This window comes from Pristiophorus japonicus, chromosome 6 (genome assembly GCF_044704955.1).
Source record: "Pristiophorus japonicus isolate sPriJap1 chromosome 6, sPriJap1.hap1, whole genome shotgun sequence".
Classification (NCBI taxonomy): domain Eukaryota; kingdom Metazoa; phylum Chordata; class Chondrichthyes; family Pristiophoridae; genus Pristiophorus; species Pristiophorus japonicus.
In genome coordinates, this window is record NC_091982.1 from 256,680,563 (window position 1) to 256,693,674 (window position 13,112).

The window sequence follows — 13,112 nt, forward strand, 5'->3', positions numbered from 1 at the left end:
AGGAAAATTCCTGCCCTGCTGAATACGTGACGGAATTCCACCAAAGCCGAAAATCCCAGCTAATATTTATTCATAAGAACATAAGAATTAGGAACAGGAGTAGGCCATCTAGCCCCTCGAGCCTGCTCCGCCATTCAACAAGATCATGGCTGATCTGGCAGTGGACTCGGCTCCACTTACCTGCCCGCTCCCCGTAACCCTTAATTCCCTTATTGGTTAAAAATCTATCTATCTGTGACTTGAATACATTCAATGAGCTAGCCTCAACTGCTTCCTTGGGCAGAGAATTCCACAGATTCACAACCCTCTGGGAGAAGAAATTCCTTCTCAACTCGGTTTTAAATTGGCTCCCCCGTATTTTGAGGCTGTGCCCCCTAGTTCTAGTCTCCCCGACCAGTGGAAACAACCTCTCCGCCTCTATCTTGTCTCTCCCTTTCATTATTTTAAATGTTTCGATAAGATCACCCCTCATCCTTCTGAACTCCAACGAGTAAAGACCCAGTCTACTCAATCTATCATCATAAGGTAACCCCCTCATCTCCGGAATCAGCCTAGTGAATCATCTCTGTACCCCCTCCAAAGCTAGTACATCCTTCCTTAAGTAAGGTGACCAAAACTGCACACAGTACCCCAGGTGCGGCCTCACCAATACCCTATACAGTTGCAGAAGGACCTCCCTGCTTTTGTACTCCATCCCTCTCGCAATGAAGGCCAACATTCCATTTGCCTTCCTGATTACCTGCTGCACCTGCAAACTAACTTTTTGGGATTCATGCACAAGGACCCCCAGGTCCCTCTGCACCTCAGCATGTTGTAATTTCTCCCCATTCAAGTAATATTCCCTTTTACTGTTTTTTTTCCCAAGGTGGATGACCTCACACTTTCCGACATTGTATTCCATCTGCCAAACCTTAGCCCATTCACTTAACCTATCCAAATCGCTTTGCATCCTCTCTGTGTCCTCGACAAAACCCGCTTTCCCATTCAACAGATGAGGATTTATAAACATATTCTTTATACACACAAATGTGGATTAAAAGATGGTTTATACAGGACTGAAACTACTAACCAGTGCAATACAGCCCCTGAATGCATATGAGTGGTCTGTCATTTAATTTATTCATTGTTATAAAGAATGAAATATCAGTGCTCAGAGATTTCCTCTTAACACAGTGACAGGTGTAGTACCTGGGATAAAGACTATTGGCTCCTATTGATCGAATAGAAGATGTGACCTTAATGTTATCTCACCATATGCAGAGTTTGCATCCAACCTCTCTGCTTGACTGAGATGTGTTTCATCCAAGGTGGTACTAAAACCTGCTTCAAGTATAATTTATAGCGCTGGTGTTGAAAATGCTTTTAAAATATTGGTCAGTTATGCTGACTGGATCCTTCCTTAATAATTGGTTGAATTGCTTTAAGTTCATTCCAGGGACTTGAGCACATAAATCTAGGCTGTCACTTTAGTGCAATGCTGAGGGAGTGCTGCACTGTTAGAGGTGCCATCTTTCGGATGAGACGTTAAAGCAAGGCTCCGTCTGCACTCTCAAGTGGACGTAAAAGATCCCATGGCACTATTTCGAAGAAGAGCAGGGGAGTTCTCCCCAGTGTTCTGGCCAATATTTATCCCTCAAGGGAGTCAAGGGTTATGGGGAGCGGGCAGGGACATGGAGTCGAGGCCAAGATCAGATCAGCCATCATCTTATTGAATGGCAGAGCAGGCTCGCGGGGCCAAATGGCCTACTCCTGTTCCTATTTCTTATGTTCTTATGTTCATCCAACATAACAAACAGATTATCTGGTCGTTATCACATTGCTGTTCGTGGGAGCTTGCTGTGCGCAAATTGGCTGCCACGTTTCCCACATTACAACAGTGGCTACTCTCCAAAAGTATTTAATTGCCTGTAAAGCACTTTGAGACATCTGGTGGTTGTGAAATGAGCAATACAAATGTAAGTCTTTCTTTTTTCTTTTCATTAACAGTAATCATTTTCTGCTGTGCTAAACCCATATCCAGTGTCACACCAACATGAACATGGAATCATACAGCACAGAAGAAGACAATTCAGCCTATTGTGTATATGCCGACTCTTTGAAAGAGCTTTCCAATTTCTCTCATTCCTCTGTTTTCCTTTTTTCTGGTAAACTTAATTAATTTCATTTTTTATTAAATGAAATACCTTTCAGTAAAGAGCCATCTGAATAAACTTCCTCAGTTGAAGATACTGGGAAGCGGCAGAGGGAGTTAAGGTGTGTGGAATGCTGAGGACACAGGACAGTATATCATGAAGCAAGTAACAGTAGATACTGCAGAATGATACTGTTGTTTCCATCTAATGATCGTAATATGTTCCTTCTGGTTTTTAACTTTTCCTCCCACAAACTGCGGCAGAGCTGCCATTTCGGGAAATATTTTCAGGCTTTGGACTTTATTCAGCAAGTGGTCCATACCATCGGCTGAGATCAGAATCCCTGTTGTTTCCAGATGTCAATTGGGAGGGAGAGGCAAAAGCTTTGCTCCTGAAGCTAAATCTTAAAGTACGATATTTTAGTGAAAGGTTTTTAAAACCAAGGCTGGTACTTACTAAACCAGGTGGTCCTAGACGTCCAACTGCCCCTTTCTGCCCCTAGATTAAAATAATAATATTTAGTATGTTAACAATTATTCAAAATATTTAGTATGTGCATGATTACTACAATGAATCTTAATTGAGTTGGTCAATTAGTCACAATGTACGACAACTTACTAGCCTCCCATCTCTTCCTGTGAATCCTGGAAAACCCGCATCACCTTTCAATCCCTGAGATACAGAAAACACAGTTCACAACTTGGTCACTTCCTTAAGGCTTAGGCAGCATCCAGCGTCATCTTTGCAAACTGTATTAACCTTGTTAAAAAGGTCTAAGTAACAGATGGTTAATTTCAGTGGCGGGATTTATCAGTTGAATAATATTAATAATTAAATCATAACTACCCAGCAGCCACTGGAGAAGTCTTCTCAATCGAGGTTGGTCAGTAAAGCAAACCTCTTCTGCAAAAGCAGCTTAACTGATGAATGTCTAAACATTATTATTAATGGAAGTCAGACCAACCTGGAATCCTGGCAAGCCAGGTGTCCCACTTTTACCTGGTTTTCCCTAGAAATAATAAATAAAAATTATGAATCGAGTCAGTTTACAACCCATAATTTAATTCCATAACTTAAAAGACAAAATAAAAGCATGAGCACATGTAGATTGAGAGTGTCAGAGAAAAGCTTGATTTGAATGATATCCCGTCAAGAATAAATACTAGTGCAAACATATGTTGGAATACAGAACCTAGGACTAAAGCAAGGTCATTCAGTAGGGGTTTGTGTTTTGGGCATTATTCAAAATGAAAGTTCAGTTATACTTTTAATTGGAATAATATTTAACATTATGATCAATCTGAATTTCAGAATAACAGAGAACAATTACCAGGATGTGAGTTACAAACAGAATAACCAGGCGATGTACATATTATTGAGCCAATACTCAGTGTGTGTAATGCAAAGAATACATATTATGCATGTTATAGAAAGAACTTGTGCAGTATACATTATAAACAGAATAACATATACTATAGATTGAGAACATACAGATAGCAATATATTTTGCTCTGTTTGCTAATATCAGTGAAAAAGTTGGCGTAAGTATAAACTGTTTGCACGTGCTTTAGAATTACACTGACTTTTTATTAATATTATCAAAGAGGGAGAATGTACTTGACAACAACAACAACTTGTATTTATATAGCGCCTTTAAGGTAGTGAAACATTCCAAGACGCTTCACATGAGTATTATGAAATAAAACAATTTGACACCAAGAGGCATAAGTAGAAATTAACGCAAGTGACCAAAAGCTTGGTCAAAGAGGTAGGTTTTAAGGAGCGTCTTGAAGGAGGAAAGAGAGGTAGAGACGGAGATGTTTAGGCAGGGAGTTCCAGAGCTTGGGGCCTAGGCAACAGAAGGCACGGCCGCCAATGGTGGAGCGATTATAATCAGGGATGCTCAAGAGGGCAGAATTAGAGGAGCACAGACATCTCGGGGGAGTTGTGGGGCTGGAGAAGATTACAGAGATAGGGAGGGGCGAGGCCATTGAGGGATTTGAAAATAAGGATGAGAATTTTGAAATCGAGACTTTGCTTAACCGGAAGCCAATGTAGGTAGTTCAGCGAGCACAGGGGGTGATGGGTGAGCGGGACTTGGTGCGAGTTAGGACACGGGCAGCCGAGTTTTGGATCACCTTTAGATTACGTAGGATAGAATGTGGGAGGCCAGCCAGAAGTGTGTTGGAATAGTCAGGTCTAGAGGTAACAAAGGCAGGTATGAAGGCTTCAGCAGCAGATGAGCTGAGGCAAGGGCAGAGATGGGCGATGTTACAGAGGTGGAAATAGGCGGTCTTAGTTATGATGCAGATATGTGGTCAAAAGCTCATTTCTGGGTCAAGTATTACACCAAGGTTGCAAACAGTCTGGTTCAGCCTCAGACAGAAGTTGGGGAGACGGATGGAGTCAATGGCTAAGGAATGTAGTTTGTGATGGGGACCGAAGACAGTAACTTCGGTCTTCCCAATATTTAATTGGAGAAAATTTCTGCTCATCCAGAATTGGGTATGTTATTCAGAAAAAATGCAGTATTATATATATATATATATATATACACACACAGAATGCATATACTGTAAATCGTGGAGAGAACATATACAGGACATGTTATATAAGGAATGACACAGTGCACATCACTGAGGGCAGTAGCACACAGTATATGTTAATCATACAAAGTATACAATATTGAGAAAATACTATTATTTTCACAGTGTCAGTTCAAACGAGTAAAATATTAGAATTGCTAACTCATTGGTTTAGTGGATAAATGCAGTGCCCAGTGTAGTGTTAATGTATACAGACTAGAACATTTCTAGCTTTAATCTATATTCTGTACTGAGTTAAATGATCCAAGAAGAAATGCACTACAATTAGCCTCGGTGCTTGGCACTAGGGAGAGAAGTCTTGGTGGAAAATGCATGTGTGTGGAATTTGGACAAGAACAGTATCAGGCTCGGACAGCTGTGATGCCCTTATGGTAAAACATTCTCTAAGCTTACATGGGAAACTGGCATCCTGGGTCAGACAACAGAGGGCTACTGTCACTAATGGAACTATATCCTAGCATGAATTAGCAACTTCAAGAGATGAGTGGAGATAAAATTAATAGAAGAAACAACACTCAGATTCCTAGACACATTCTGCATTATAATCACAAATGGCACCAAACACCTAACTTACCTCATGAAGATGTCTGCATACTGACAGAGCAAAAACAGTAGAAGCCTTATTACCATGACACCCACATCATTTGTTACTATGCACATACACTGTAGTTCAATTACAATTTTTTCTAGCAAATCGGCAAAGACTTTGAAGCTGGTATGATACTCTACAGAATTCAGCTCACTTTAACCAGTGATTATAATGCAATCTATAACTCACTCACATTATTCTATATAACGCCACCTGAATTCCTTCATTAAACTGGAACTATTAATTCACTCATTACATAGGATTACATAGGATATACGGCACAGAAACAGGCCATTCGGCTAAACCAGTCCATGCCAACGTTTATGCTCCACTCAAGCCTCCTCTTGTCTTTCCTCATCTAAATCTATCAGCGTAACCCTCTGTTCCCTTCTCCCTTATTTGCTTGTCTGGCCTCCCCTTAATTGCACCGCTACGGTTTGCCTCACCCACTCCCTGTGGTAGCGAGTTCCACATTCTCACCACTCTCTGGGTAAAGATGTTTCTTCTGAATTCCTTATTAGATTTCTTGGTGACTATCTTATATTGATAAGAACATAAGAACATAAGAAATAGGAGCAAGTAGACCATTTGGTCCCGCGAGCCTGCCCTGCCATTCAATAAGATCATGGCTGATCTGATCTTGGCCTCAACTCCACTTTTCTGCTTCTAATTATGCTCGTCCTCACAAGTGGCAACATTCTCTCTGAATCTACTATCAAAACTTTTCATAATTTTGAAGACCTATATTAGGTCACCTCTCAGCCTTCTTTTTTCAAGAGAAAAGAGACCCAGCCTGTCCATTATTGTCTATAATAATTAGACTTAAAATACCATTCCTTATTTAGAGACAATGGGGTAGATTTTCAACTTACTGCCCAGGTGTGAAACTGGTGTTGCAAGTCATTATAGACGCGGCGTCCCTGCACCGTACTACAAACTCACACGAGGCATGTATTGCAGACACAGTCACTACGTGACCGTACACTTTTATTCCCAGGACCAAGGAGTGCTGACCCTGGGTGGGACCTCCCCTTTTTATACCTAGAAACCCAGGTGAGGAGTGTCTCACACAAGTTCACCCCCTATGGTCAGGGTGTGCATTTCTAGGGTATAAGTACAGTGTACAGGAGTTGCATGAAGGTTACAGTTACATGAAGATTACCGTTGCATGATGGTTACATACATGACAATAGAAAACATTCGATTTTCATTCCCATGGCAATCATTATAACAGGCAGCCAATCTGCAACACCAGGCTTACACCCTAGCGATACGATAAAAATCTAGTCCACTGTTTATATTATTCCTTACAGTACATCCACCCATCAGATGCCCTTTCTTTATTCTGAGTCTATGCAATACAATGATTAATAAATATGTAAGAGCAAAGCAGTCATTAGTGAATGCAGAATTTTTTTTCATCATTAAGTAATCAGATCCATTTCTGGAAATCATTTCATACCAGAGCCCCTGGGTTTCCTTGTTCTCCTTGATCTCCTTTCCATCCAAACACTACCGGACCCTACAATATAAATAAAGAAGCCTCTTATTATTTAACACCAGTGGAAATGCAAATAACAAATACAAATAAAGACATTTTATTAGTTACCCATTTAAAATGTATAACTTGAAGAAAATTACTAACTGATCTTATTGCTGACTAGAACCAAGCAGCACTCCTTACTGAGTGAAGTGAAGGGAGGTAGCTGTTACCTATTTGTAGGTGATATGGAATTGGTGATGCGATGTTAATTTATGACCCTTGTCAATTCTTATTCACACATCAGAACATAAGAACTCGGGGTAGGAGTAGGCCATTCGGCACTTCGAGCCTGCTCCGCCATTCAATAATGTCAATGCTGATCTTCTACCTCAACTTCACTTTCCGCACTATCCCCATATCCCTTGGTTCCCTTAGTAACCAAAGATCTATCAATCAATGGGCCCGAATTTGGTCAAACTTAAGTTCCGGTACCATTTACTGTCAAAAAGACCCCTAAGATCCTGACAGTACTTTGGGCAGAGGTTTGGTGAAAAAATGGAAAAGAAAACGCCCGGCGGAAAAAATGGGCATTACACGACGATTCTGGGCAGCAGCAGCCGGTAGGTTGGATTCTGGGCGGCAAATGTAATCCTCGACAAAGTAACGGCGAGGCTGGAATCGGGCCCACGGAGGGGGGAAGCACAAAAAAAAAATCTTCAACAGATTAAAAAACAAAACATGACAAAACTTTCAGAGGACCCTTTCAAACAAAATCGCTGCAAAAGAATTAAAACAAAACATCTCACTAACCTTTTCTTGCAGGTCTTCATACCTACCATCCAGGTAAGACCTGCTCTCATGCGATGGTCTTTTCTCCTGCTGGAGTGGAGGACCGCTTGGATAAATCTTGGGCGGGCGCACGCTCACCAGCGGTCCTTTCAAACTGCCGGCGTGAGGGCCTCACCAAACTCGCACGGAGGGGAGGGCGTCAAAAAAAGGGGGACAAGCTGAGATGGCAGAAGGTTGATCAAATTCGGGCTCTATATCTTGAATATACTCAATGACTGAGCATCAACATCCCCCTGGGGGGCGGAGTTCTAAACTCCCCAGCCAGGGGAAACATCCTCCCAACATCTACCCTGTCAAGCTCCTCAAGAATTTTAGATGTTTCAATAAGATCACCCCTCGTTCTCGGGAATATAGGCCTACTGTCCTCAATCTCTCCTCATAGGACAATCCCCCATCCCAGGAGTAGTCTAGTGAACCATTGTTGCATTCCCATTCAGGCAAGTATATCCTTCCTTAGGTAATGTTCTGATATTTTACCTCAACTCCACCTTCCCGCACCATCCCCATATCTCTTGATTCCCTTAATATCCAAATATCTATCAATCTCTGTTCTGAATATACTCAATGACTGAGCATCCACAGCTCTCTGGGGTAGAGAATTCCAAAGATTCACAACCTTTTGAGAGAAGTAATTTCTCCTCATCTCAGTCCGAAATGGCCGACCCCTTATTCTGAGACTGTGACCCTGGGTTCTGGACTCCCCAGCCAGCGGAAACATCCTCCCAGCTTCCATCCTGTCAAGCCCCTTAAAAATGTTATACGTTAGCAAGGCCAACACGAATATCCTTTCCAAAAAGACTCAAGTCGTGAATTTTTGGAGAGGTTCTCGCGTTCATCTACTGTTAATGCTGATTTTATGAGGTCTCCATGACTCTTCTGCTGAAGTTATGGTGGGTGAATGGGAGAAATCCCTTAGAAATACACCTCAACTTAACCATGTGATATGATATGATTTGGTGCACAAAAAGGTGATCTAAAGACCGATTGGGTAACATGGCTAGAGATTTGACAGTGATGTACAGCAAGTGAGATCAGGGCCTTGTTAATATCTAATTTGTGATCATGCTCCCAGATGTGTCACCCTGCAAAAGTATATCCTTATTGATGTCGAAGCATTTTAGTTACTGGTGATTGACAGATGATCGTCTTGATCTCATCCAAGCACCTCTCATGGTGGCAGTCCCATGTAAAACCAACTGCTTTCTTCAGTAGGTCATAAAGAGCTGTTACCTCTGATAACTTTGGAAGCAGATAGTCATTTCAAGGATTCCCTGGATGCCTTGTTTGTCGGTGGGAGAGGTCATCTTAAGCACTGCTTTTATGGTAGCAGGATCAAGGTTTAGTCCACCGTCATAGAGTATTTTAATTCTCATTTCTTGAGCTTCATTTTATCTTTATTCAGTTTGCTGCCATTTTTTTCTTATTGTTCCAATCGTGGTCCTGTTCATCTGTACCATAGACTGAAGTGCCATCGAGCAGGATGCTGACTCCTTCCAGTTTTTCAAGTGCCTTATGAACTCTTCCCTGAAACTCCTTGGGAGCTGGACAGGTCCTACAATGGAACTATCTAGATTTTCCAAAATGGTGACAAAGAACTCAGTTCTTTGTCCAAAACAATGTTCCACAGACCCATTCTTTTCATCCGCAAACATGAATAATGTTGCTTTCGCTAGTTCAGGGAAAACAGCATCTGTGTTATAAAGTGATTTTTGAGTTCTTTGTTAGATGACTTAGGCAAACTGTCATTCTCTTTCATTATCACCACCACTGAAGAGGCTCAGTCAGCTGGACGCTGACAGGTGCGGTAACATTGGGCCATTAATGTGCTTGTTGACAAGTTCCTTTGCAGTTGGCTTGCAGCTGTGTGGCTGGGACTCTGGGATCAATTTGAAGGTGCACAGGGCCTTCTAACTTTCCCTCTTGGGCATGCTTGGAAGAACTGTGACATATGGATGGATTCCTTATAGAGAATCCCACAGTACAACATGAAGGATCAAACCTTCCTCGCAAACAGTGGACAACCATCAACCGCCTCAGAACCGGTCATGGTCTGCCTATGATGATGATGGTAGATGCTGCCACCTTCTCCATAGGTGGAAGATTAAAGCATCCCCATCAGGCGACTGTGGAGCTCCTAATCAGACCCTGGAGTCCATCATTAAGCACTGCCCTCAGAGGAAATTTGCAGACAGCCTACAAGATATCCAGAAGCCTAGGCCTGGATATCTGACTTAGATATTGACATTTGATTTGCTTTGATGCTACCATACGAAAGAAGACTTTTCCTCTTCTATAAAGACATTCTAGTTTTTAGGCATTACAGCTTGTTTCATGGCATTCTCCTAACTTACCCTCAAAAGGAGCCATGAGGGCAGAATCTGACTGTCTGGGGGAGGGGAGGGAAGGGTGCTACACTAATAACCCCGCCCTGGCCTGGCCATCAAGGGTGCATTTTGTGGCATCCCAGAGCTGGCAAGGACCTAAGATGTGCCTGCACAGGAGCGGGTGGGATAACCTTCCACCTATCCTGCTTATTCCAATAGGGGCAGCGGTGAAGGTCATCAGCGCACATGCTCCCGGCGTAATGTTCGGGATCGCAGCTCCAAGGAATTTATAGGCTCTTTACTGCGCAGCCATTTACTACTAATTGCATAAAGCTCTCAATCAGACAAACAGCATCAGGTCCGGGAACTTCCTGCACTTGACTACGGGCACATGGTTACACTAATATCTATAGAGTGCATCAATCCAAAGTCTCCTTATGGAGGATTGGGAAGGTTCACACGTTATTGCACTTGACTGAGATTCTCTTGCATATAGAGTCAACAGATTTGAATCCTGTGAACATCGCTCTGTTGCTGAAATTCTGAGTCTGAGGAGAAATATATTAGCAGCAGGCAGACTACAAACTTGTGGGACCAGTGCTGAGAACATTTTTATCAATCCATTTGTCATGCACTTCAGAGTTTAACAAAGTGCTTTATCTTGCATAATTATGCAATATTGATTGTTTTTTTTTGAATGCCACAGGATGGGGAACAGCAGTCAGTTAAACCCAAGTTAGTTTGTGCATAAGTTGACTGGACTAACTAAACTTAACCCTAACCCTCACCCTAAATGAAGTGATGTTGAGAGCACAGAAACTAAATAACTGATTAGAATTCTAAAATAATCACCAATCCTACTTACTGGTAAACCTGGGGGGCCTGTAAACCCTTGGTCTCCAGGGAATCCTCGACTGCCCTGTTGAAGAAAATAAAATTTAGATTACTTGGATTTCAATGAATATGTACATAACACACGTGTTGTTTTCACACTAATTCTGTATTAAAAACACCTTGCATCTACCGTCCTCCACACCTCGAAATGCCACACTTGCACCCAATTGGTCAAATTTTACACAAAATAGCACCAATCACAATTGAACTGGTACCAATGAACAAGTAGCATTTGTAAATGAAAACCATTAATGAAGAAATTCTAAGAAGGTATGAAAACTACCAATCAAAGGTCAGCAGACAGCAAACATCTATCAATAAAACGACTTGCCGGGGGAGAAGGAACACCAATTAAATGACTTAAAATAGTTATTGGAAATCTCTTTTGCTGCCATCTTGTTTTGTTATAATTCACAACAAAACTTCTCTAACTTACCTATAAATCTACCGACTTCCACTTTGTTATGTATGCATGTAAACCTCACCAATATGTAAGACTTGCCACTAGGGGGCACACCTGTGGGAGACCTAAGGGTCACCTGTGCATCCTGGGACAAGCAGGTATAAAAGGTGACTCACCATGCTGCTTCCCCACTCTGGAGTCTGAATAAAGAGACCAAGGTCACAACAGTTTGAGCTTGCAATACAGTCCTGTGAATTTATTCTGGACATAACACACTTAACCATAATTTACTCACTCTGACAACTCCTGCATGCAAACCCTGTGCGATTCATTACTCCTTGATCTCCTGTCCGAGCTCTGTCCTCACACTGGTCTGCTTCGGGATACGCCTGCAATAAAACTGTCCTTCTCAGGCCCTGTTTTAAACTGCAATTACCAGGGGCCAACACGTGGTCCACCCTCCAACACAACACATTCACATATCTGAAAGAAAAAGCTGCACCTTCCAACACGCACTGTTACTGCCTGGGGTTATCGGCCCTAAGTCTCACTTTTCCATGTAAGTTCTACTTCTCAGTGTCAGCTGTGGCTCAGTGGGTAGCACTCTTGCCTCTGAGTCAGAAGGTCATGGGTTCAAGTCCCACTGCAGAAACTTGAGCACAAAAATCAAGGCTGACACTCCAGTGCAGTGTTGAGGGAGTGCTGCATTGAAGGAGGTGCTGTCTTTTGGATGAGATGTTAAACTGAGGCCCCGTCTGCTCTCAAGTGGATGTAAAAAATCCCATGGTACTATTTCAAAGAAGAGCAGGGGAATTATCCCTGGTGCCCTGGGGCTAATATTTATCCCTCAATCAACATAACAAAAACAGATTATTGGGTCATAATCACATTGCTGCTTGTGAGAGCTTGCTGTGTGCAAATTGGCTGCTGTGTTTCCTACATTACAACAGTGACTACACTCCAAAACTATTTCATTGGCTGCAAAGCGCTTTGAGATGTCTGCTGGTCGTGAAAGGCGCTATATAAATCCAAGTCTTTCTTTCTTATTCTCCATTTGCCCATCCAAAAGTCATCCATTTGCACATGTCAGTGTTTAGCCTCTGGATCGAGCATTGATTAAAAGCTTGTATTTTTCAATAATATGTTGTTTGCTGCATGATATGAAGCTCTTGTCATTCGAAAGCAGCCTATCCTTCATAATACCATCTCATCATAAGCAGTGGTATGTAAACATAGAAACATAGAAAGTAGGTGCAGGAGTAGGCCATTCGGCCCTTCGAGCCTGCACCACTATTCAATATGATCATGGCTGATCATTCCCTCAGTACCCCTTTCCTGCTTTCTCTCCATACCCCTTGATCGCTTTAGCCGTAAGGGCCACATCTAACTCTCTTTTGAATATATCTAATGAACTGGCCTCAACAACTCTCTGTAGTAGAGAATTCCACAGGTTCACAATTCTCTGAGTGAAGAAGTTTCTCCTCATCTCGGTCCTAAATGGCTTTCCCCTTATCCTTAGACTGTGACCCCCGGTTCTGGACTTCCCCAACATCGGGAACATTCTTCCTGTATCTAACCTGTCCAGTCCCGTCACAATTTTATATGTTTCTATGAGATCCCCTCTCACTCTTCTAAATTCCAGTAAATATAAGCCTAGTCAATCCAGTCTTTCTTCATATGTCAGTCCTGCCATCCCGGGAATCAGTCTGGTGAACCTTCAGTGCACTCCCTCAATAGCACGAATGTCCTTCCTCAGATTAGGAGACCAAAACTGCACACAATACTCAAGGTGTGGTCTCATCAAGGCCCTGTACAACTGCAGTAAGACCTCC

At 42.2% G+C, this 13,112-nt stretch overlaps 1 protein-coding gene across 1 annotated transcript in view; it reads right to left on the reverse strand.

The window, feature by feature from the left end:
* Window positions 1-13,112, reverse strand: part of LOC139266054 (collagen alpha-5(IV) chain-like) — a 369,608-nt gene that overhangs the window by 129,882 nt on the left and 226,614 nt on the right. Inside the window, exons 14-18 of the mRNA XM_070883888.1 lie at window positions 10,849-10,902; window positions 6,790-6,849; window positions 3,097-3,141; window positions 2,751-2,804; window positions 2,589-2,630 (exon numbers count right to left, since the gene is read on the reverse strand). Coding sequence (XP_070739989.1) covers window positions 2,589-2,630; window positions 2,751-2,804; window positions 3,097-3,141; window positions 6,790-6,849; window positions 10,849-10,902 — 255 coding nt within the window. The remainder of the gene's footprint in view (window positions 1-2,588; window positions 2,631-2,750; window positions 2,805-3,096; window positions 3,142-6,789; window positions 6,850-10,848; window positions 10,903-13,112) is intronic.